Source organism: Rhyacophila brunnea, unplaced genomic scaffold, assembly GCF_057557595.1.
Source record: "Rhyacophila brunnea isolate RB1 unplaced genomic scaffold, BYU_Rbru_1.0 scaffold_18, whole genome shotgun sequence".
Lineage (NCBI taxonomy): Eukaryota > Metazoa > Arthropoda > Insecta > Trichoptera > Rhyacophilidae > Rhyacophila > Rhyacophila brunnea.
Genome location: NW_028232837.1, coordinates 11,799,234 through 11,824,456, shown reverse-complemented (window position 1 = coordinate 11,824,456; position 25,223 = coordinate 11,799,234). Strand labels below are relative to the sequence as shown.

Genomic DNA, 25,223 nt, shown 5'->3' with positions numbered 1-25,223 from the left:
TAAAAATTTCTGAATTTTATTTGACCTTGAACACCATTTGGAAAACGTCTGTAAAGCAACAGACTGCTTTTAAACTTAGCGGTAGGTAGGGGGGCCTGCCAAACTGGTCTGGGGGCCCGTATCAGGATATGGGGGCCATGAACGTGAGCATACACCACATTGGTATGATTTTTTTTTTCAATATGTTTAATTTTATGTGTTCCGAGAACCTTGTCAGGATCAGAGAGATCAGAGAAAACGAATTCAGGTATATTTACGGGAAATAAGAAGATAATACAATATTACTACTGATGAATTAATTGGTAGACACTAATTCGATGAAATTTCAATAACTCATTGACAACATAAAGTGTGATTGAGCAAAAATTATTGGATTAATCAAAATTATTTTGTATTTTTAAAAACAATCTATATACCTAGCTAGATTTACTATGTGATTGAATACCATAGAAATAAATTTTTTAACTGTCTAATTATTAATTATTTTAATAATATATTACACGCAACGATTTTTGGCTTACGGCACCTAACGTTTTATACAGACTGCTCCAGACAAACTGAGGTTACGTGACATTTAAGTTCATAAAAAAAACACTATTCATTTTCAATTCAATTTTTTATTAAAGACAGATGTCGCGCTATTGCATAGTTTTTTAAACCTTCCTTTTAATAAATTCCTACTTTCCTACATATATGACAGATGTTGTTGGCAAATTAAATTATTTTAATTAAGTTATTATATTATAATATTATAGGTATAAAATTTGTCGTAATTAGTATGTTACCTAGTAGTATAGCGGATAATGTGAGATGGGGCGTAAACCCAAAAGATGGAGGTTCGATTCCTGCCGGGTGTCTTACTTTTTTCAAAAAGGTTTTATAATATAATTTCTCAGAAGTGTTTTTCAAAATTATGTATGTTTAGTAATTAGAATAGTACATTCTTAAATCTTGTGAATTATTCGTTGAATAAAAGAAATAGTTTATTAAAAATTGTTTGTTTTTTTATTATTATTTTCTTCTTCTCTCTTGTGAGAGTAATATTCGTAATAATGTAAATCTCGTGTTGTGAACGTCCTGAACTTTGATTTGCTATGTCCACAATGTTTTGTTTTCTTAAATAAATAAATAATATGTATAATTTACTATAGAAATAATAGAAGTTACGTCATAATACATGGATGACTCAATAGTTACCATGTCAACAGTACTAAAAACATTCATTCAACATAAAAATCTCATATAACACCATATAGCTTTAAAATCATATTTTTTTATAATATGCCTAGTTCAATAGTGGACAATATAGATAGATAATATCATTTTATGTACCCACTCAATTGAATTATTTTAAAAACCTAATTGAACTCTTATTTTAATTAAAAACCATAGATAACAATAACCAATAAACAATAGTTTATTATTTTTAAATTTGTCAATTATTTTATAAAATATAATTATTTTACTGTATATTTTAATAGACACTAAACTTTATAATTTTATAGATAACATAAATGTCCATAATACAATTTAGAGAGTATAATAATATTAATATATTTTACACATAACTTTTATAACTAATACTTATAATAAGGCAAAAACTCTATATTAAATTATAAATTACCTACTTATAAAATATTTTTTATTATGAGCATTTTAATATAGGATGCAATTAGTGTACGTCATCAATTTTAACCAAAAACACATAAGTATACATAGTTTTCAAATGTAGTAAATATTATCATCAACATCAGCCAGGGTCGATCCATTGCTGGATGAACGAGTCTCTTAGCTTCTTCCACTCTTCACTGCCATGTAAATCTATCAAACTTAGAGTTTGTCTATCCACCGGGTATTAGGGTGACCTTATTGTCGTATAGTGTCCCTTGGGTACCACTTTGTGATTGCATTTATCCAGCAGCTATCAACTCGCCGAGTGACATGTCAAATCGGTTGCCATTCCATCTGCTTAGCAACCTATGTCATATCACGTACCTACTCTTGTCTGCTTCTTTATCGATTGGTTACTTTTTGTGGTCAGTTTATGATATCCCCAACATGTACGATTAAATAGTATGTTGTGCTACATGTAATTTTTTGATTTCTCTTACATTAAGGGTCCACGTTTAGTATTCATCGTCATAACATTCGTTGAAGCTTCACACTATAAAGTTAGTACCCAATAGTATGTAAAAATTAATACATATTTCCACAATTAATAATTCATCCATATTATTATAATAACTAATAAAACCTTCCAATAAATCTTTTTCATGCTTTGCAAAATGTTCCCCATTATCTTAACCTTATCACTCCCAGCCAATTCTTACTAGGTGGACACTTGTAGGCCAGCTATTTTCGGAATAAAATAAATCCTTTAAGGGTGGACATGCTCAGCGTACGTCAAAATGGAGCTTTTATGCTATTTCCAAAGCATGATCCTGAACATTCCTTAAACGTTGTAGATAATCTATTCACATAATTTTGAAGCCTTATTATCCTTTATATTTATTTTAAACATTAATTGATGACTGCATAAAGTATTTTTATTACATAAAATAGTATTCTTTTAAACCTCTCGCTCTAATGTTTTAGAATATAGTCATATTTCAGTACGTCCATGTGAAGTGGTGTTAAGATTTTTTATATTTATTAATTTTTAAAAGCATTTATAAAATTATTAGTAAAATTTATGTCGCCATTATTATATTGAAATATTTGCAATAAAAAATTATATTGATAATCTCTGTGATCCCAAATTTGACAAGAATTAAGCATTTTATTATTCAAAAAATGGGCAAGATTTACACATTTAAAGATACTGATTATAAGCTATGTCTTTGACCATTCAAATGTGATAAACATTCTACGAATAATATACATGCTTTGGCGAGTTAATTCGTCCGTGGCACGGATCAGGTTAAGGAACCATGTCATAAAATGACAATAAAAATTCAATATTTTAACAAAAGTAAATTTTATTCCAGCACCAGATAATTCATATTTTAAGATTATCTAAGTATAAAAATTTTACGTATAATAATGTTATCTCTATGGGTGACTAAAGTGAAGCAATTAAAATAACAGAATAGAAATTGATCAATCACGTTGTATTCTATGACATGAATAACTACTAATATAATCTTTAGGGAGAATGACAATGGCCAAAACTGATATGTCAAAACTAAAACCAATTTGGAAGAGCAAAATGAGTAAAGTGCATTTAGTAAAATCTCTTGTCTTCCCAATTTGCATATATGCCTCAGACTTGGACGATAAAGGCAAGATAAACGCAGAGGATAGACGCTTTTGAACTGTGGTACTTAGAGTCCTGTAGATGGCCAAAAGAACCAACAATTAATTCCATAATCTCCATATTTGGATTCTTTTGGATAGGAGGGAGAATGATAATTTGGAAAAACCACGTGAAATTTAGCCAGGTTGAATGTCGTAGAAGAGGGAGCACTCCCTTCAGATGGATGGACCAGATTAATAATAATAAAGGCACTCCTTGCTATCTCAATTATTGTATTTCAGAGAGTTATGGCAACGAACCGGTGCTACTTTGGTCTACAAAAGCAACTAAAGACTCGCATAATCTCCCGTCGTACAAAAATTCAGATGTACAAGACCCTTATCAAACCAATACTACTACAGGTCAGAGTGTTGGACTTTCACCAAGGCCGATGAGCATGCGCTCGATATATTCGAGAAGAAGGTGCTATGTAGAATATATGGGAACATACTAGAAGAAGAAGTACAGTGTATTCAGCATAAACTGGAGTTCTACAACCTCTTCCAAGAAGAATGTAACTTTGCATTCATTAAACTTGGCAGTCTTTGATAGGTGGGCCATGTAGCAAGAATGGACAGTGTTTACCGCCAAGTGGATTCTTGGATACCAGACCGGACGATCGAAGGTCAATTGGCAGGAGGACACTGGCCCCAGAATAGGGGGAGATAGAAGAAGTTCTTGAGGAGGTTAGGACCCCGCCCTGGGTTGTTGAGTCACTTATAATGATGATGATTTCTTGAGACTGGTCCCATTTCTCAGACCTGAGACTGCGTATGGTTCGCTATTATACTCTCCCAGTCCGTTACTATGACATGAGATATGGTAGCTAAACCAGGAAATGTCACGGAGAGTTGAGGCTTACTGTGGCTGTATAGAATGGATGTACGCTCAAAATTTCTTGTACAGACAAGTTGACATCATCACACTAATTGAAAAGGATCAAGAAGTTATGTGAAGTATCATTATGAAAGTACAAAAGTACAGCGTTCTTTAATTCCTTATCCAAGGAAAGATCAACGGTAAACGTTACTCTGTGATATGTACAAGTGTAGCCCCACTGAACTGTTTGGAGTAAAAGACAATAGAGCGAAGGTTGCCCTAATGGTAGCCAACGTCAAGTTAGACCCATTTCACACAGGACACCTGTGTCTAGACACCGAAGTTTGCAGCCACCCAATAGCTAATTTGTCTCTGACGTCAGAGCCAAAGTTATATGTCCACGTTTTTGCTCGAGTAACATTTCCTTTATTGTTTTATTTATATGAACGGCTGAGTAGCGGATGATAATAAAGTGTTTCGGCGGCTCGAGGAGTGAGGTACCAGGCGCCGACGGGACAGTGTATCCGTGGCGAGACACACGAGTGTTATGTATAAATGTGGCCTCTCGATACATCGGTGTCTCGTGTGAAACGGCTCTTAATGATGATAATAATATTGTGATGTTATATTCACATCATAATAGTAACATAATTCTATTTTGTTATTAATTTTGCTACCCTTAGTAATAACAATAAAATATATAGCTTAAATTGAAGGATAAAAATATAAATGAATAAAAATAAGAAATAATAATAGCTATGGCTTGTAGCGATGGCCTCTATGATGAATAGTTTCTTCGGGCGATGTCAGACAATATTGCACATGGCTTGGTAGAATATCAGGTCTTCAGAAGAATTTGCGGTGGGTGTAATTGTCAACTGTCGGGATGCTTTCAAATATAAGACGCTGCCTTTCTGAACGTGTCTGTCGAGACTGTCATTGACGGTGGCCTCCCCGGACACTACGATCAGAATACTGGCGCTGGGACGGAGAATTGTGTTGTATGGTTCTTTTTTGTCATGTGGAATCTGTATATAAAATAATTAGAATGAAATTTAAAAAATGTAATACATCTTATACATAATTTGGAACAAATTCAGAAATCTATTACAAAAATAAATTGTACCGAATGCCCGTATTTTTAAAAAACTATTAATTTTGAAATTATTCAACACTCAAAAATCTAGTGGGTAGGTCTTTCCACTATTTTACAAATTAATCATTATACAGTATCCGTTTAGTATCATTTACTAAAGCCTCACGAATATTGTTTTTCCAGTATTCGATGCATGGCAGAGTTCTCTCGCGAATATCATCTGTAAAGGATCTTGGCATTATGTTTGGCAGTAAAGTGACGTTTAGTGGTTATATGGATACCATTTGTAAAAAGGCGCTACAAATGTTGAGCTTTGTCTTGCGTACTTCCCGGGTCTTTTCGGATGTTACGGTACTAAAAATTCTCTATAACTCCTCAGTTAGAAGCAGACTTGAGAGTGGGTACTGAGAATGAGTACTTATGCTGGAGAGATTCCAGAATAAATTTTTGAGACTCCTTTACTTTCGGCTGTATGAATATTATCCGTGGCTGTATCCGAGTTGACTTGCTTACATACTGCAGCAGTTTAGAAGGGATCTTTATTTAACTACATATTTTTTCCGACTTACACGCGGCATAAATGGAAATTATAAAAAAACATTTTGGGTGGTATGGCTTGTGTCTAGCGATAATTATCTTAGAAATCAGGGCCATCCGTTGTTTGTTCTCCCAAGGTGCAGAACTAACCTGCCATTAGCAATGAGCAATAGTAGAGCAAGAACTATGTTTAATCAAATTGCATCGGATATTGATATATGCCACTTACGTGAGGGTGAATTTAGGTGGACGCTGTTTTATAAGTTTTTAAGATAGGGTCTATCAACCTATTTTTATTTGAAAATTGTTAACACTTATGTTATGCCATGCCGTGAATGCTTTGAATGTATAATTTGTCATGTTCATTATATGTAAAGTAAATTTGAATTTGAATTTAAACTAAAATAAATTCAAACCATGTAAGGGCCTGTTACTAGAATTTGAACAAGGATCATGGTATTCTTTTATATTAGATTACGACATACTTATTGGCCAACTGTTTTGAAGTTAACGTTTGTTTAATTAAATGCAGTAGGTACAGTAGAATCTTGATTATCCGGACTGGTTTTATCAGAGATGATGATAGTTTTTATAATCTTACGAAACTGATGATTTTTTTGATGTCATTGTTTTATCATTATCTTTAAAATTATTTAATAAGAGGAAAGTATGTCAAAATAGCCAAAAACGCAGTTCTTTGCGTAGGAGGTATCGTTTTTTCATATTAACTAAAATATGTTTAACCAGTACTACGCCTTCGGCGAGTTGTCTCGCTCTATAAGGCCGTGATCGATAGGCCGCGCATACAAATTTCTTGAGTTATCTCGCACGACTTTAAACTCAAATTACTAGCCACTGTCGATTGATTTGCATAATCTATAAAAAATTATCGATATTACAGCGATTGCAGTAAGAGCTTTGTTCTACATTTAACGCGTATCGTTAAATATATGCAGCCTATCAGATACTGCCATAGTAATATTGTGAGACATAGGAAAGGTTAAAAACTTATTTAACTAATTAGGTTTTTTTATGTTTCTCACGGTGAGTATAATAACTAGGGCCCGGATTTGTATGCAACAAAAAACATGATTATATGCATGCACGTATGCACTTAAAATCAATAAAATATGCACTAAAACCGAAGAAATATGCAGTTATAAATTGACATTTTTTGCGGGAAAAAATTGTTAATACCCACTTTACCCAATATTACTGACAAAAAATCGAATAACTAGTTAATAATTTTTCAACATAATACGATATCAGAACAAAAAACACAAACAAAGAATATAAAGTTGATCAATTACAATTTTCAAAATAGCTTTTTCACAAGTACTTACAAACAATTGAATAATAAATGCAATGTAAACCAAACATAACTTAAAAAACAAAAACGACACACTTAACTATTCCTAAATATCTACTATTTTCTGTTTTTTGTCCGAAAAAAAATGACATTATCTTTTTCAATATTATGCTCTGGCATTAAATTTTTCCGTATAGGAATCTGTCAGTATTTTGTTTATATGTGGAAAACTACCTCTCAACGTCCACTTGGGCAAACTTTAAATAGTAGTGCCCGAGTTAACTTCACTTTTTTCACTGATAAATCCACAGCTCGGAGATGGCATTAAAAATGCAAATGCATCTAAACTATCTTCCTTCCCAACTTAGTTAAATTTCGATAAAATAATTTAAAAAACTAAAATTATAAATTCAAAAGCTCTAAAATATGCATTTATTTATGAAATATGCACTAATGTCTCAAATATGCTCTAACGTCTCAAATATGCTTTTATATGCACAATAAAATTTTATTTTTGGATTCTGTGCCTTTCAAAACAGATTTCTGCGCAACTCTCATAGCTGTGCATACACCCTAACAAAACATGCACTAGCATATAAATCCGGGCCCTAATAATGACATTTACTTACTAATCCTGTTATTCATTTTAAAACACTAAAACAAATTATACAACTCATGTTCAGAAACAAATATCTGCACATATTTGTTTCTGAATTTGTTTGTTGAACAGATACAGACAGCGTAATGCCGCTAGATGTGCTAATTTCGCAAATTGAGATTCGATATTAGCTCAAGATTTTAAAAAGCACCATGTGCTTTTTGCTGCATTTGCAACGCCATTCTCCATAGACGTGAATTTATTATTGGGAAATTTACAAATGGAACATTGTGAGATATGTTGCGATGAACAGTTAAAGGAGAAATTCCATCAGGTTGGTTTGGAAGAGTTTTACAAAACATATTTGGATAAGGAGAAATTTCCTGCATTTTACAAACATACTCTAATGATGACTTCGCTTTTATGAAACACGTGTGAACAGCTTTTTAGTCGGATGAAGCATATCAAATCCCGAGTGAGAACACGAATCACTGATGTGCATTTGGAAAACTGTTTGCGTGCAGAAACAACCTCACTCGATATCGATATTGGTGCACTTAGTTCTGTTACACAAAATCAAACTTCTCACTAAAATTTACTATTTTTATATTATTTTGTTTATTTTTTATTATTTAAAAAAAGTCAATTTTAAAAAAACTAATAAATATGTTTGATTCTTATTTTTGTTGTATTTTATTAATATATATACAATAAATATTTCTTTTTTGTTTTGTATAATAAAAAAATCGGTTGTGCGGCCCGGTAGGAAATCTCATTTTTAGAATCTGGCCCGGCTGCTGAAAAGGTTGGCCATCCATGGTATAGAGGGTATCTAGAATTTTTTTCCATAAAAAACTGACAATTTTTAAGTGCATATTTTTTAGTTTTTAGTGCATATTTTAATGATTTTAAGCGCATATGTGCATGCATGTACTCATGTTTTTTGGTGCATACAAATCCGGGCCCTACTTATAAGATGGATGGAGAATATTATTAATACAAACTGTTATTTTATTATAGTTATTGCAATGTGATTCATATAAACATGTTTGTTGTATTCCTGCAATATTTTTTCTAATGCTCTTTAACAGGTTTTGAATTTTGACAGCCGTACTGACATATTGTATCTTCTCCGTGTATGATAATCTGTTGTTAAGGCTCTCTTTTCAATTCTGTAGAACAATTACTGAGTTCTTCCATGTTACCTGATGCCAAAGGAGTGCCTCTACATTCTTAAATCAGCAAGTCACAGCTTCATTCTTTTCCATTTTTCCATGGCCACCTTGAAATTATTGTTTAATAAGGTTTTAAAGCAGAAGTAAAATAAAATTACTTTAATTTCAGCTACTGCAAAATCGGTAACAGGCGGTCTCCAAGTCCTGGTGAACTGGTCCTCGGTTTGAGGTTGAAAGATAAAGTTTGCAGCTGGTTGACTCTCGTAGATAAGCATTCCGATCAGCGTCGGCACATCAATGTATTTAGGCGTAAGGCCGGCTCGGACCACGTTGTCTGAGCACGCCATGCATTCCACACAATCTGAAAATGAAAGATACGTTTTTAGATCATCGTAGTGTAAACGTGTTTATCAGGACTTAAGATTAGATCTTTGTATCCTAAACACTTCCTTCGCAACCAGCTCAGAAATTAGTATATTCACTTATCGTAACATACTGCATTGAATCGATTATGAGATGCATGGATTTCCTTGCAAAAATAGCATGTAAATTAAACTACGAGTATCACAACAATAACTCTTTTCATACAAAAATACTGACTATCTCACCAATCTCATTGTTCAACCGAACGCGTTTGTTGTCATTGTGTGGTGATATTTGACAGGTTCGGACAAGTTGTCAACATCGGTATAGCCTCAATTACATTGAGCTTCTTTACGAGCTGTTTATTGGCGAATTTACAATCTACCTGTAAAGTCGCCCAGTGTAATCATCGAATAAGCTAATAACCAGGTTGTAAACACTCTACCGTGAAAAGTTGAAAGCCGGTCAACTTTACACGCTACACGCCGGCGTGTGGGCCTACTGCGTCTGCGCAGTAGCAACCTCCCAGTTAAAAAAACGAACTACGTTCTGTCAAAATAGTCGCTGGCTTGTGGCTTCTCAGCGAATGGAAAGTTTTGTGTGTAATCATCAAATCGCAGTAGCTGAATCGCCCGCTTTTAAATTCGCCAATCCGGCTCGTAAAGAAGCTCAGTGTAATTGAGGCTTAAACGACAAAATGCTCTACACGGTGTAGTTCGTATTCTTTCCATCTTGTGAAATTCAGAAGCCGCTGAACTTTTATGATCCACGCATGCAGTCTTGCAACATGACAATACGTACTGCTAGCAGTAAATCGATGCATGTGTAAACGGGCTGTTGAGAACATTCTATTTCGCTATTCACTATTTTCTAATTATTTACTAATACGTTTACAAAAGGAAAATATTCTATTTGCAATCCTAAATGATTATGCTTGACGGTTTATCTCAAAATGGCGGAATATGGAGGTTACCGACTTTGAAACAGCTTCAATTGCTGTAAAAATCAATATTTAATGAGAAAATGCAGATATCAATAATATGTGATTAAAAAAAAATCAAAAACTAAATCTGAGGAAATTTCAGACTCCGACAGTGATATTAGATGAAAGTAGATAAATAATAATGTATTTAAGTTTGCTTTTTATTGTCACTCTACCTACATGACTTTCATTTTAAAGATTCTACGATTTTCTTCTTCTTATCGTGCCATCCCCTAGCCGAGGTCGGCCACCATCATGGCGATCTTTGCTGTGTGATCTGCTATCCGGAATGATTCTATAATTTATTTAAATTCGTCTGCGATTGCTGAGCAGTAACATGTCAGCCTAAAAGAACACTGGCTTAGGATGTTTAAAAACTGATACCAAACACTATCCAGCACGAAGCCTAGAAAAACATTGGGCGTTGTTGACGACAATGTGATAAGTAATAAAATATTTTGTGATCACTTACCGCCATAGATGTACGCATGAGGTATATTTGGTCCTAGAAATATAGCTTGCCCTGGCTGAAGAGACATGTAATTCATCAGATAAATTGACCAACAGCCAACGTCTCCTGGGAATTGTACACATAATCTCTGTAGGAGGGGAAGTTGCGCTTTACTCTTGACTTCGTCAGCTATAAAATAATTAATAATATAATTAAGAACATACATAAGTGAAATGGCAAATAATTTTCAACAGTATGTGGGACATAATTTTGGCCGCGTTGCCAGTCGGAGAGCGAATCGTGTAAAGATGACTAAAAAACGTTCCGCATGTACTTGAAAAAGAAAACATGTCAATGAATATACTATTATTATTACGAATATAATAATAAACATAACATTAAAAGGACGCATGTTGAATTTTTATGACAAATTATATTTCGTTCGGCTCGCGTCATTTGCACAATCCGCGCATCACCTAGTCACGATCTTTTTAGACCATGCCTCAGCTGAGGTATAGCCTTAATACAAGTTATACAAAGATTGTTTTGTCAAATTGTTTTTCAGTAATTTCTTCTTCTTTTGACCATGTCCGATCCTAATTGAATCATATGGACCTCCACGAAGTGGAGTTTTATATTAACAGATTTTGTTTTTACGAAAAATGGATATTAACCACTTGTTCAACCTATTAAGTCCATAAACTCCAAACACAAATTGAAAGAAACTATGAGTAGATATTTAAAAAAAAAATAAGTCTACATTCATTTTTGGGCATATATAGCAGTTTTTTGTCTGTCATGTAAAATTTTAATTTGTCACATATCAGGTTTTAACAGTTCAACAACAATATGTAACTAATTATGTTTTAATTCATTAGATATTTTAAATAATAAAATAACAGTATTACACATTTATGTACATCAATCTATTTTTATTTAATATTCCTCTCCAAGAGAAACAAACATTTGTATGCAACAATACCTGCGTTTGTTAATCTTTGGCACAGAAGCAGCAAATTTTCTTTGACAATCGAAGACTCCTGGGTCATCAGAGCACTGAAGGCTTTTTTTAAAGCTGACGGATTGTCCTGATTGCATTCCAAAACACATTTTGTGGCATCCGCACCAAGAACAGTTTGAAGTTCGGGAATTTCTGCAATATAGATTGGTCAATTTATTCAATTATGTAATAACATCACAAGCACCGATGTCAATCTTTCACCTAAGCCATTTACGTACATAATTTTAAAAAGTTGGTTATTTTTAAACGATTATAACACGGTTTATTAACCTTTTTAATCCGCGACCCAAAGGTAATAGTTTTGGCTTCGCAACGCAGGAAAGGATTTTAAAAAATAGCACGTGCAATCAAATAAATTGTATGTTATAGGGCACGGCTTCCGAATACTTTCTCGCTCGCACATCGGACGTCACCTACAGTCAGCGCGGGCGTCCCCACTACCGCGCGTCCCCCACCAAAGCACACTGGCGTTATCACTTGGACGGCGAGGAAGGGGCCGCCTAGTTCGCTATATAAGGCGATGCTCGGCCTTGAACAATCAGTTAGCAATGGGCCGGACTTGGCCCTGACTCAGCTTAGCATAGTAGTCTTGCTTAGCCGTGACTCTATCAGAGTACAGTGAGCTATTGTGGTGAGCGAGGCACAAGCTCAGTTCGCCATAGTTCCACCTTCAACATCACAACGAACTCATTACAAATTTATAAAGGAAGTTCCTGAATTTACCCTTATAATGTTTAAAAAAAAAATCAGTAAATACTTATATTGGGAACAGTATAGCATATTAATATGACGTATCATCTTTTGTGTTGAACAAGGATGTTAAAAAAATCTTCTTCTATAGAGATAGTCTAAAAATGTATGAAGCAAAAAAAGGACCATTGGTTCACGGATTAAGTTAGCTACAAGTGACTTCGCAAAGCAAGTTCATTTGCGGAAAACTTCACACTGCCGCTATGACATTTATTTACCAATTTGCAGATGAGTAGATAAGCAGCTAACCATACTACACTTCGGCATTATTATTTAGCTGAAAAATCCTGTAAAATTTGTGTAAAACTGTTTATAACTGTAATCAAGTAAGTAATCACAATCAACATAAAAAAATGACAACCATTGTGTGTCAGAAAATGGGAATACCAACTAAGCGATGTTAATATTTGTGGAGTTTACCAACTTAACCGAGCTTCATGGGTTTGCTAAATAATTTTAAATGTCATAACAGAAATAACGTATAAGACTTTTATTTAGGTATAGTCCAAAATATTTGGTTAAAACTATAAAATTTTTAATGATTGTTTTGTCATTTTTTAAATAACATCCACAAAAATATTTTATTGTTCCTAGTTTCGTAGTGATCATTTAAAATGAAAATTATCAGTAAAATGTATCAAATTGTAGGTTTTGTTAAAGACATTACTCTCTACTAGGCTGAAAATATGTTAGTGTTACCATTCAGAAAGATTTTGATTTCTTCGATTGGTCTAAATCCACAAAGTGCTTCAAACGGCGAAAGAGCTACCGCCAGTTCAGGTTTATGATTTGGATCTTTGTATAAATCTGGACGAAGAAAATGAAGCTCTTCGGCATGTTTCTGAAACAGAGATAGGAAGTTTTTCACCACTAATGGTATAGACAAGTTTAAGTCTTGGTGGTTATTTTATTTCCATATTCAATAAGGTGTGCGTAATGTTTTTTTTGCTGTTTATGCGGATTTTTACATACAAACTGTAACACAGAGATATCTTTTAGCTAAACTGAGTGTAGTGTCCCACTTGAGCTCAGTCTGTCGTAGGCTTCCGGGCGCAGAGGCCTACAAGAGGATTGAAGATTCGTATAGATGTCGGTGTGTTTGTGATAACGAAGAACACGGAATTTAACTTACTTTCCGCTGTAGGGTTTTATTTTGGCACACAAGAGATTATATAAATGATACAGTTTATTATTGGGCCATGTGTTCGAGTGAGACTTCTTCTGTTATGCAGTTTCCTACATGTCACTTCTTGGGAACCCAACACGTATTAACAGGATGCAAAAACAACTCAGCAAATTTATCTATGTAATTCAGTTAAAATTCATAAACTGATGAAACATGCACTGATTCACACGGAATTGACTCATTTTACAACAGCATGAAAACAATTTATAATAAACTGAAAAAATAATATAAATTTTTTTCTACATTGCAAAAATGTTACATTTTGAAGTATCGGTATACTTTTGTTTCTACTTTATTATATGTGAGTGAACGTTTAATAATAACGATCAACTCATTATGACGATTCTTGGTAAGTGGCGCATGTCAAAATAAGTGCGGGAAAAAAAAAGTCTTATTAAAAATAATAAGATATTACGTATACGCACTCGCCGGTGTTACGATGCACGAGGATTACCTGTAGCTAAATATCTTATTATCAGATGATATTTTTTGGTAAATCTGTAGTAGAAATAAATCACATACATACCTTGTTCGGATGCGCTTGTATTGAAAGTGCTGTTCTCACGGAGAGAACCTTAAACAGAAATGGAAGATCATCTCCAAACTGCTTCCTTGCATCGGTCCCCAACGAATCTAGATTCCTGGCCAACCAAACAGACAATTTTTCATTAGACTCAGGAACAAACGACGGTCCGTTGACGTGAGTTCCCATCCATAACTCGGCGTAAGATTTTGATTCTTCTATTGGCAAGTCTTTGTTGCAGACTTGCGCCAAAAATGCGACTTTGCTTTCACTGCCGCGTTTACCCCACTCGTAGCTTTGAACGGCACATTGTAACTCCATGGTGAACTATAAAAAGAATTAATAGCGTTTAATTATTTTTTTGTAAACTATGTTTGAGGCTGATACTGAGCTTCGAGAGCCGATGTTTGTGGAGGATACACAGTGCACGCTGGTATGACTTTAGGAGTAACGAGTTAAAAAAGCAGGCCAAGCAGTCTCTCATCATGCTGAGAGTGAAGAAGTGACGTTGCAACTGGCTCGGTCACATGCTGCGGGTGTCTCAAGAGAGTTTCAACTTGGCTTGCCTGTTCTTCAAGCCAACCAGATTCCGGATTCGGCGAAGGGCCTCTAAATACTATATATAGTGTATACGGCGGAGCTACGTGATTACTCACATAATTCAGCTTTCCTCTGCTTATCGTCACTGCCTAAGAGTCCTCCTGTATAGATTGCCAAAACACAAAAACAAATTCGAGAAAGATGTCAAATGGACCGCAAACCTAACGTTACCATGTATTTTTACAGACAATTAATTGTTGTGGGTTGGATAACTTTTTATCGTGTATCCAACAATGTCTTTCAAAGATGTAATAAAACCAAGAAACAAAACAAAACAATTCATACAATCACATTGTCACCTTGGTCATGGGTACTGCAGACATGTCTATGAATAGAAATGCACAGATGCGTCACGAATTCATTTAAATGATGCATTGCATTGAATGTATTAAAATAAATAAGATTTTTAATTTTAATACGTAATTTAAATTGCGTTTTAAATATTTCAGAAGAAAATTGTGGGAAATATAAACGTAAAACCAGGGATTAAATTTACTGAAATGTAGGTATTATAATGAAATAGGTCTGCAGAAACTACAATATGCAGGAAGAGTTCCGGACATGTAAAATCGGAATTCTACTGTATATTCTTGAAAGACTGTCTGATAGCAGGTTCACCATCATGTACCACACGAAATAAAGTATCTATGTTCTTAATCGTACCCATGGATAATCTGCGGAGTATCTTTACTAAAATTTAAACCATGTAGTCTGACGAATAATAGGGATTTTTGGTAATTATGCTGCAGATGCCCGCATGAGTTTTTATATATTTTTTTACGAAAACAGTTTATTCCATGTAGACAATTATAAATACCTTTTTCTGTCATCGCAGATCCTTTTCGATCCAATAATTGTTGATTTAAAATTTTCATACATTTTGATGCATCATTATCACACACTAAGATTATATTAGGTTGGGGAAGGTTAGGTTAGGTTAGGTTTGGTTTGGTCTAAAAAGAAAGTTATAAAATCTCATGCAGGCATCTGCGGCATATTTACAGGGATTTTTTACGGTGTGTGGTGGCCATATGCTTCACTTTAGTCGCTCACATCAAGAACAGTTACAAATTTATAAAATCTATTTACTTACATATCTGTTGATTTTACTAGGTATTGATAAAATAAACAACTAGATTTTAAATGGTATCTAGTGTAAGATTATATTTGATAAGTGGGGGTGCAGATGACCTTCCTATAATAACACAAACTGTAGAGGGCAATTTAAAAACTATGTATGAGTATATCGGAGTAGAGATTTGAATCTTTGAATATTTACGAATTTATGTAATACAATGTACAGGATCATGAGAAATTTATGATTAAATATATTCATCCTACCTTTGTGGAGTAAACTAAAGCTTCAAATTATTAATTCAATGTACGAAATTGCAATTCTATATCTTTTTGTAAATATAAATACTGATTGTAGAAACGTCACTGACCCGCCGTCTTGACATATTTATGATAGTAATAGAGTTGCAAGGCTTAACAGAAAAATTTTCCTTAGTCAGTGATGTTCAATTATGTGCGTATACTTATTGACTACTATAAAAATAACTACTACAAAATACGTTAAAAATACTAAACATTAGCGGCCAATTAACTTGTTTTGGGACCCGATAAATCCTCTGAAAATACATTTAATTACAAATTTGGTTTATAATAACAAAATACGTAGTAATTTAGTATATTTTAATTCATCAATAATAATTATTATTTTCGTTTAGTAGGTACGTTATTTGCAGTTATTGGAGCGGTTGATAGATGTATTTTGTATGTTTTTTTTATATGAATATTTTGTTGTTGTAACATATTACTCATGCACGATAATTTTTACTGTTTTTAATCCAGTTTTATCTTTTCTGTGGCTAAAATTTTTTTGATTGATGCATATGATAATATTCTAAATAATATTGTATTTTTACTGATAATTTATTAAATTTAATGATTAAAATTGAATTTTATATTATTATACTATTGTCAGGGGTTTCTGTTTTAATTTTATGGCAACCCACATTCAAATATGCAAATTTCGTCAAACTCCGATGACCTTTATTTAAAATACAATTTATTATGATTACTTAACAATCAATTGAAGCGTTATAGCGTGTACAATCGACAGTTTAAGTGACAATTTTGTACACATATTTAAATTAGGTATCTTTGCCCCCCTAAAAGCAACCATGGCTTTCATCGGAAAATTAGCAGGTCAACTGAAAAGCCCTGAATTTAGGCAATACTTAATGAGGTTAGTTTTTTTTAATATCAATACTTTCTAAAAAATATAATGCACTATTATCATTGACATTCACAAAATATGCTTTCCTGGTTTCCAAAAGAATCATTCAAATACTGACACCGTGTCACGATAAAGAGTTAACGTAACATAAATATGTAGCCTTGCCTTAATTTTAGCAATATTTTCCAATTTTATTCATACATACTGCTATGTACGTCATTTTTATTTTTATTTATTTGTAGTACCTACCTACCTATGACAAATAAAATAAAATGCCTTGAAGGTTTTATAATCAAATTAAATTCTGCAATCATAATAATGGTGATTTTTTTATGGCTGTTTCAATAACCTTCATACTTATTGGAACTGATCACAATGTCGTCAAAATTCATGAATTCTTCGCTATATCTTCAGGCATTTAAAAGCATCAGATTGCACAAATTGGTGAAGATTGCACCATGCAGCAGAGACTAGCACCGTATGCTTCTAATCGATGGGACAAGGGTTCGAATCTCATTTGATGTGTTTTCATGTTGTTTTTCAATAAATATGGGTCCAAGATGTTGATCAATATGACCAATTATTATTAATCCTTGTGAAAATGTATACTGCCATACCTATTATACTGAAGGGCCGTATCTAAACAATAGGGAACTATAAATATTATAATAAGTTATATCACTAACAAAATAATAAAAATATTCTAATGTTTTTCAACATAGTTAGGTACCTAGTGTATTATTTATTTTTTTGTACAGAGTAAACAACTTTTAAACATCTGTTTATATTTTTAAAACTATTAACCTTTGGTCCTTATTGTGTATAAATTTTAACATTTTCAATGAAAATAAAAAATCCATATTATATTTTGTATTATTTGTTGAATTTCAAATATAGTGTGTGTTTTTTCAATAGAAATAAACATAGTGTAAGAAAGTACCGACTTAAAATTCAATGCCATATTCTCAGTGACACCTCGTGGGGGTAGGCATGCCATGCGTAGCTGGGGTGGCAAATGAAGGAACACATTCATCTATCACGACTATTGAGAGCAGTGACAATTTTCCATGAAGCAAATGGTGCTGTCACATCAATAAAAGATATTAACATTGTAGTTTAAAAAATAATCGAAGCATAAAAAATCCTGACACCATAACTATTATTGTATTGTAATACATATTCTAATGACATTGTACACATGTGCCTCTAAACCTGTCAGAGCCACAAACCTCTACGTGTCTAAAACCACACGTGTTTGAGAGTTAGTATTGTGCAAATGCTCTAATTCGCAGTAGATGGTGTGTTTACCAATTTAAATATGTTTGATGTATTTGTCTGCTTAAGTAGCCAAAGATAATTAATAAAATAGGTGTGTATGTACATAACAAATTTGCATATAATTTTGAAACTAAAAATGATAGGGGACGTCATTCTAAGTCAGCTTAAAGGCAACACTGGCTTAAGACGTCACTGAATATTCTTTTCTACGGTACATGATCAATAATAACCATTGTCACTTATTAGATTAAGTTAAATAATCAGTTTGAGTGTTTCTATACAATACTACTAAATTAACTACAACCAGAGAATACAAGACGTGTACTAGTAGGTTACTTTCTAGGTGAGATTGTTAGAAGGTTTAAATCTCGACTGTGGAGAAATATGGGATATACTTAAAACAACGTGTTAAAGAATACGTTTGTCACGTAGACTAATGTGCATTCAATATTGGTAATATTTGAGAAAATACGGCAAATTTTTTCTATTTATTGGGTTTTATGGGTCTGTCCGTCTCATAAAGTAATAAACCAAATCCGGCTTCATGGCGACTGGCTTTCACATTTCATTTTCGATGGTAGCTTAAAAAATAAAAATGTCTGTCTAATCCACTTGGTTCAACTTTTTTCTAGTTTCTAATAAGTTCGCTTCTGAGTTTTTTCAAAATTATGTTTTTTTTTATTCAGTTATAAGATTCTAGCATTTTTAAATCTTATGTACCGATAACCCCCGTTAATCGCAACACCAGTACGAATTCGTTACATTGTGATCAATTTTTAATATCGTTTTGTGGTGCCCTCGTTTTGACATGTGCCACTTGCCGAAAATAGTCATAATGAGTGTAATCACGCGCATATAATCTTTCTCGCTCGCTCACATATAATATAGTGACAAGCGCGAATGAAACAAAAGTACGCTGATACGTCACGACGCAACGTTCATGCAACGCGGAACAAAATGATTGTTATCTTTTCAGTTTATTGCAAAGTTACATTTTGTTACTATATATCATTATTAAATTGTTTTTTTAAATCCCCATCGACTATATCCAAAACGTATCCCCCACGATCAAAGGGTTACCTGTACATTCAATATTGAAAAAATATATAAATATCAAAACGATATAATATACCGTTATGTCTGATTTGTTAAATTTTGGTCACAAGGTGGTACTAAAACCGAGCTTGTACTAAATGTAATTCATTATCTTGTAATCGAATGTAAATATTATATCACCTTATCTTGTAAGATATATCTAATGTAAATGTCATTTAAAGTACATTTATATCGTATTGTAGATCCAACAGCTATTGACATTATCAGCCGAATCTACACTGGCATCGCGCCATTGATACATGGCTTTATTTTGCCACGCACTTGTACTGTGTGATTAACGATATCTCAATATAATATCTCTACTTCCTCAATACAATTTATTTCAAACTCTTCAAATAAAATGTTTATTTTTGACAAGTCTTATCACAAACTTACAATTATGATATTCATTGCAACATCAAATTTACATGGGTTAATTTAATTTATACATAATATAAGATAAAAGATTTATTTTATTATAATTGCTGCTTTGGGCATTTATTTTTTAAATATAAATAATATTGCACATTCCATTAAAAGGTATGATCGAAAACAATGGCGAAGGGTGAAGGTAGGCTGTGGAGATTCAACATAAATACTGCACACTAATCTTTGTCAGTCATACCTATTTGTTCACATTGAACTAATTTTTAAAATTCAATCAAACCTTGCCTAGACCAAACTATAATAATAGTGGTAGGTTATAGAGATCCGACAAAAATAATGCACATTTTGTCAGTCATACTTATTTTTTTTCATTGTTTTCATTCAATTTATTACCACGTTTTTATTAACTCGTATTCATGTTTTTCCGGTACAGATTTTTTCTTGTGTGTGCAGTACAAATTTTTTCTTGTTTGTCCAAGATTTGTATTGGACGATTGAAGATTTTTAACTAACTTCCCGACTAGCTAGACATTTGAAACTTTTAGAATATATCAGAACACGACGACAATGCATTCTTTTAATACTTTTGGCCATCTTTAAGAAGAATTGAATCCATTTTCAGTTAATTCTGTTTTGTACATTTCGGAAAAAAATCGTTAAAAGTAATATTTACTACTCACTATTATTGGTTGTTAAGGGGGTCCTAGCAACTAAATTATTAATATATACGTGCCTTATATTTATTCAGTATTTCTATCAAGTACAATAAAAAGTTTTTATTAATACATAGAATTGTCAGGTTTATAATATGATTCAACAGAAAATTTAAAAACGTGGTATATAAAAAGTTCTTTTCATCTTGTAATTATTTCATTCAAGAATGGTACAATCTTAAATCTTGTGAATTATTCATTGAACAAAAGAAATAGTATATTTCGTTGGCGTACAGGCAGAAGTCACTAACTCCAGTTTTGACTAAATTGAGATTTTAATGTCATTATATAGAAAAAGTAATGCTGCTTGACTGGCAGAAGTCACGATTTAAGACTATCAAACATATAAAAAAATAAAGATTTTACAACCATAACTGTGTATTTGGAGTTAGTGTCTTCTGCCTGTACGCCCACGATTTGATATTTCAGTGCAATCTTTTATATTACTCTGTTTGCAATGAGTTATAAAATAACCTCTGAAGCTTGAATTTATTAACAAATATATAAAAAAGTCCTTATTAATTACATAAAAATCTTTCAAAACAATCTATTTATTTTTAATGTTTATAATAATAAATATATTATAATAATAAAAAAATACATGTTTATTATGGAAATAAGTATCTCAAAACCCTGCGATTTTTTGTGTTTCATGTATCCTCTCAGGGTGCATTATTTAATATTTTTTTTGTTTTTTTATTTAGCACACATTTTTGGGGTCCGGTCGCTAACTGGGGAATACCAATCGCTGCCATCGCCGACATCAATAAGGATCCCAATTTCATCAGTGGGAAAATGACCTTTGGTAAGTTTATATTAATATTTAATGATTAGAAACTCATTATAAAATACAATTGGCTTATTGAAATTACACAACTATATTGGCTAGGGAAACGGTCTGGGACTAATCCCCACCTACAGAAGGCAAATTCGCGAAGCTGGTTATTTGGACTTGCATTATGTTTAATAAGTTAAGATGTTGAAAAAAACCTTCTTCTATATATGAAACCACGTAACGCGAAAAGACCACAAAAGAAACCAATGAATAAGGAAGCAGACGAAGAGTACGCGATGCAATGGCGAGGGGTGGAGGTAGGCTATTAAGATTCAACATAAATACTGCACACTAAACATGTTCAATCATACGAATTGCAGATGCTGTTGCTCGTTAATTATTTAAATTCGATTAAACCCTGCCTAAACCAAACCATAATAGTTTAGGTATGTTATGGGCGATCCAACAAAAATAGTGCATACTTTTTTTTACGTCATTCTTATTTGTTTTCATTAAATTAAAAATATGTAATATTACAGAGATGGTGTTGGTTATTTTATCTAAAATTATTAAGTTCTACCTAAACCAAACGATGATCGATAAAAAATATTCTTTTTACCCATAAAATACTTAAAATTTTCTGGGTAGAGTGTTTACAACCTGCTTATTAGCTTGTTCGATGATTACACTGGGCGACTTTACAGGCAGATTGTAAATTCACCAACAAACAGCTCGTAAAGAAGCTCAATGTAATTGACGCTTAAGTATGGTTTTATTGCATAATTTTAGATATTTTTATAAACAAATACTTTTTGACTATTATCTGCCATGGCTTAGAAATTTTAATAACTAACAAATACTATCTACACCTTGTAATCTTAATTCAATGAAAACAAATACGTTTGACTAACAAATTTTAGTGTGCACTATTTATGTCAGATCTTACCAGCCTACTGATGTGATAGAAGTCACTAAGCAAATGAAATGGCAATGTGTTCGATATGTCGCTTGGTGAGAGTACAACCGCTGGCAAATACTGTCATACAAGGGGGACTAAATAACCACAAGAATGCCCTAAAACGCGGTTGATAGACGAAATCATAATGTTCAGTGGACCGAGAAGGGCGGAAGGACCTATAGAAGGCTTTCATCCAGCATTGGATCGACCCCGGCTGATAATAATGATGAAGGCTTAACCTACATGATTGATAATAAACTAATAAATCTACATACAATTTAAAACCGAAAAATGATGAACGGCGGCATTCTGAGTTGCTGAAAGGCGGAACTTTACCTAGGGATGTCACTATCGCTGGAATTTCCGTAAACTTGCTTTCTATTTATTATAAATCATTAAATATGGTTGTTTTAAATTTAAACGATGCAAATTGTTGTGTTTCCAGCCCTCTGCCTGTATTCGATGTGCTTCATGAGGTTCGCGTGGAAGGTTCAGCCAAGAAACCTGCTGCTGCTGAGTTGCCACATAACGAATGAAGTCGCCCAACTGACACAGGGCACCAGATTTATCAAATACCACTACATGGGCGGCAAGGAGAAAGACGCAAAAGCACAACCAGAAAAAAGCAATCCCACACAATAGATTTATTAAAATGGTGCTAGTAAATTGACTACAAACACAAAATTAATTTAAAAACCACCTTTAGTTATTATAAATAAAATTTATGAGTATTAAAAATATTGTAAACTTTAGAGATGCCCAATGCAAAGATGTCGATGTTATATAAAACTAACAAATTATGAACCCTATGCATAGTTGAGGCAGTTAGTTTCAAAGTCTGAAATCTGCATATTCTGCCACTTGAGATACTTGCTAAAAATTAGAAAAAATGAATTGTGAAACGTAATCTCTATAACATCATTAAAATTAGTAAAAAATCACGTTTAAAGTTGGCTTATAATGTCGTGGATCCCAAGTTCGAATCCTGGCCTGGCAAATGCACATATTGATTTTCAATTTGTGATTGGACCTGATAGGTTGAGCAGGTGGCTAACGTCCATTTTTCGTAAAAACAAAAAATCTGTTTGGACAAATCTTCACAATGTTCTTCGGAACTGTCTTGTTAAAAAAAAAAAAATTATGGCGGCTGTTTTTGCAATCAATCTCTGGTTTAATTATATTTTACTAACAAACGGAGCTGTATTAAATTTGATATTTTATAAAAACATACATACGATGGAAAAGTACTCGGAGAATTAGAATTACGAAAAATATCAAAAAATAGTAAACATGGAGGTGGGCGACTTTGAAACTAATTGCCTCAGTTGACAGTTAGCAAAACAATAATTAACATGGCGCGGTTAACATTTGGCGATTGAAAGTGCTATTAAATCCTGATTTTTCGTAAACTTTTAAATTGTCCATCGATGACAAAAGATTGACAACCGCAAAATATAAATTGATAGTTGATAATACCTTGAAATAATTTTATCTTTGTCTAAATACCACTTGAATATTGCAAGTATCGCAACACTATGTCAGTATAATATCGTCTCTGTTCTGGCAGAACACACTAACTGGAGAATACTAGTTTTGAATAATTTGACTTTGAAGTTGTTAAAATGTTTGAAATGGTCTATCATGTGAGTTTATTAAGTAATCGTAAAAAGGATGACTTTAAAATAAAGACTGTTTATATATTAAAAAGGTTTCCAGAAGGTAAAGTTTGAAATAAGGAACATTTTGGTATAACTAACTCAATATGTGATTTTTTCGAATTAGTGTCTTCTGCCAGAACAGTGACGATATATAATTGACATGCCAGTCTTTCGTGTTTGCATAGATAGTCGGTACTTAATACAATTTCACTTCATCGAAAACGTGTAAACGATATTCAATAGCATATTTATTATCTCGGTTTACAATACGTATTCATTTGACATCTATCACTCGTTATGCGTTATGTGCCTGAAAATCGATTACATAACGCAAAAGCCCACTTATTTACACAAGTGTGATTATGCATGGGGTGCTAAGTATGTAACAACATCAATGTACCTATGTAAATAGCAGGTTATCAAAGTAAATAGGACTTAACTATCATATTATCATTGGTGGACTTTCAAACGGGATGCAGTTTTCAACCAATAAAAGTCATTGTTTGGAACGAACTGGCAATTTTTTAGACTAAAGTTTTGATTCATTCGCGTTCAGAAATTGCCTTATGACTCTAAACTTAGGATGTCTTGAAATGTGAAAGAATCTTATTTTTGTGTTTGAATGTTTTTTTGGTGGTAAATATTCTGCGCGTGTGGGTCGCGGCTTCAAATCCATAAATCCGTATTGGCCAATTCTGTCAAAAAGATCATCTATTTTATAAAAAAAAAAATATGCCAAAATGATACCTTCCCAAAGATATTGATGAAAACCTTCTGGAAGATCTGGAAGTAGATTCAGCATCTTTTACCTGTCTGAATTCACATTTTAATCTTTGTTTTTTAAATGTAAATAGTATACAACGGTTTAAAAAAAACTTTGCCGTTATAAAACTATAAATTTATTAGAAAGATTCTGTAGAAGGAAATAAATTCAAATGTAACTAGTGCTATTATCAGACATATAATATATATATATATTTCAAAAGTAAAACCCTGTCAATTTGAAATCAACAGGTTCATTCATCAAATTAGTAGAAATTGCTATAAATGGTTTTTAATGAATTTTAGCGATATATTTCAGTTAACGACGAATTTCGAATTAACGGGGTTTTACTGTATGTTTTTTTTAACAAACATGTTTTATAAATACATTATATCATAATATCTCAATATAATTAAAGTGCTATTATTAGACATATAATATAATGTATTTCTAAAGTAAAACCCTGTTGATTTGAAATAGACAGGACACATATTAATATCAGTGTCATTGAATTAGTAGAAAATGTTATAATGGTTTTTAATGAATTTTAGCAAATATTTCAATTTATGATAAATTTCAAATTAACGGGGTTTTACTGTATTTTGTTTGTACAATCATGTTTTATAAAGACATATAATATGTTAATATA

At 32.7% G+C, this 25,223-nt stretch overlaps 2 protein-coding genes across 5 annotated transcripts; one reads left to right on the top strand and one right to left on the bottom strand.

The window, feature by feature from the left end:
• Positions 1–2,956: 2,956 nt before the first annotated feature.
• Mpi (mannose phosphate isomerase) lies at positions 2,957–16,177 on the bottom strand. Of its 3 annotated transcripts, XR_015070433.1 has the most exons (8): positions 16,047–16,177; positions 14,109–14,432; positions 13,096–13,237; positions 11,608–11,778; positions 10,647–10,814; positions 8,988–9,190; positions 3,575–5,142; positions 2,964–3,514 (listed from the first exon to the last, which is right to left on the bottom strand). XR_015070433.1 is itself a non-coding variant. In XM_085945080.1 (7 exons), exons 2-7 carry the CDS (start codon positions 14,424–14,426, stop codon positions 4,921–4,923), a joined length of 1,224 nt encoding a protein of 407 aa, XP_085801206.1. In that variant the 5' UTR covers positions 14,427–14,432; positions 15,799–15,881; the 3' UTR covers positions 2,957–4,920. The 3 variants fall into 3 exon arrangements, 2 of the variants coding, with proteins under 2 accessions (XP_085801206.1, XP_085801207.1); XM_085945080.1 differs by lacking the exon at positions 16,047–16,177 and adding an exon at positions 15,799–15,881 and having other exon boundaries at positions 2,957–5,142; XM_085945081.1 differs by having other exon boundaries at positions 2,965–5,142.
• Positions 16,178–16,721: 544 nt separating this feature from the next.
• Mpc1 (mitochondrial pyruvate carrier) lies at positions 16,722–24,531 on the top strand. 2 transcript variants are annotated; one of them, XR_015070486.1, is made up of 4 exons: positions 16,722–16,956; positions 21,125–21,225; positions 22,599–23,694; positions 23,954–24,531. XR_015070486.1 is itself a non-coding variant. In XM_085945560.1 (3 exons), the coding sequence occupies exons 1-3, from the start codon at positions 16,892–16,894 to the stop codon at positions 22,793–22,795; spliced, it is 363 nt and encodes a 120-aa protein (XP_085801686.1). In that variant the 5' UTR covers positions 16,722–16,891; the 3' UTR covers positions 22,796–24,531. The 2 variants fall into 2 exon arrangements, 1 of the variants encoding a protein (XP_085801686.1); XM_085945560.1 differs by having other exon boundaries at positions 22,599–24,531.
• Positions 24,532–25,223: the final 692 nt, after the last annotated feature.

Coding starts and splice junctions, on each gene's coding strand:
- Mpi (XM_085945081.1), bottom strand. CDS start 14,426: ATGGAGTTACAATGTGCCGTTCAAAGCTACGAGTGGGGTAAACGCGGC. Junction 13,238..14,108: donor TACAAGCGCATCCGAACAAG/GTATGTATGTGA, acceptor TCTCTGTTTCAG/AAACATGCCGAAGAGCTTCA. Junction 11,779..13,095: donor AATCAAAATCTTTCTGAATG/GTAACACTAACA, acceptor TCTATATTGCAG/AAATTCCCGAACTTCAAACT.
- Mpc1 (XM_085945560.1), top strand. CDS start 16,892: ATGGCTTTCATCGGAAAATTAGCAGGTCAACTGAAAAGCCCTGAATTT. Junction 16,957..21,124: donor TTTAGGCAATACTTAATGAG/GTTAGTTTTTTT, acceptor TTTTTTATTTAG/CACACATTTTTGGGGTCCGG. Junction 21,226..22,598: donor CAGTGGGAAAATGACCTTTG/GTAAGTTTATAT, acceptor TTGTGTTTCCAG/CCCTCTGCCTGTATTCGATG.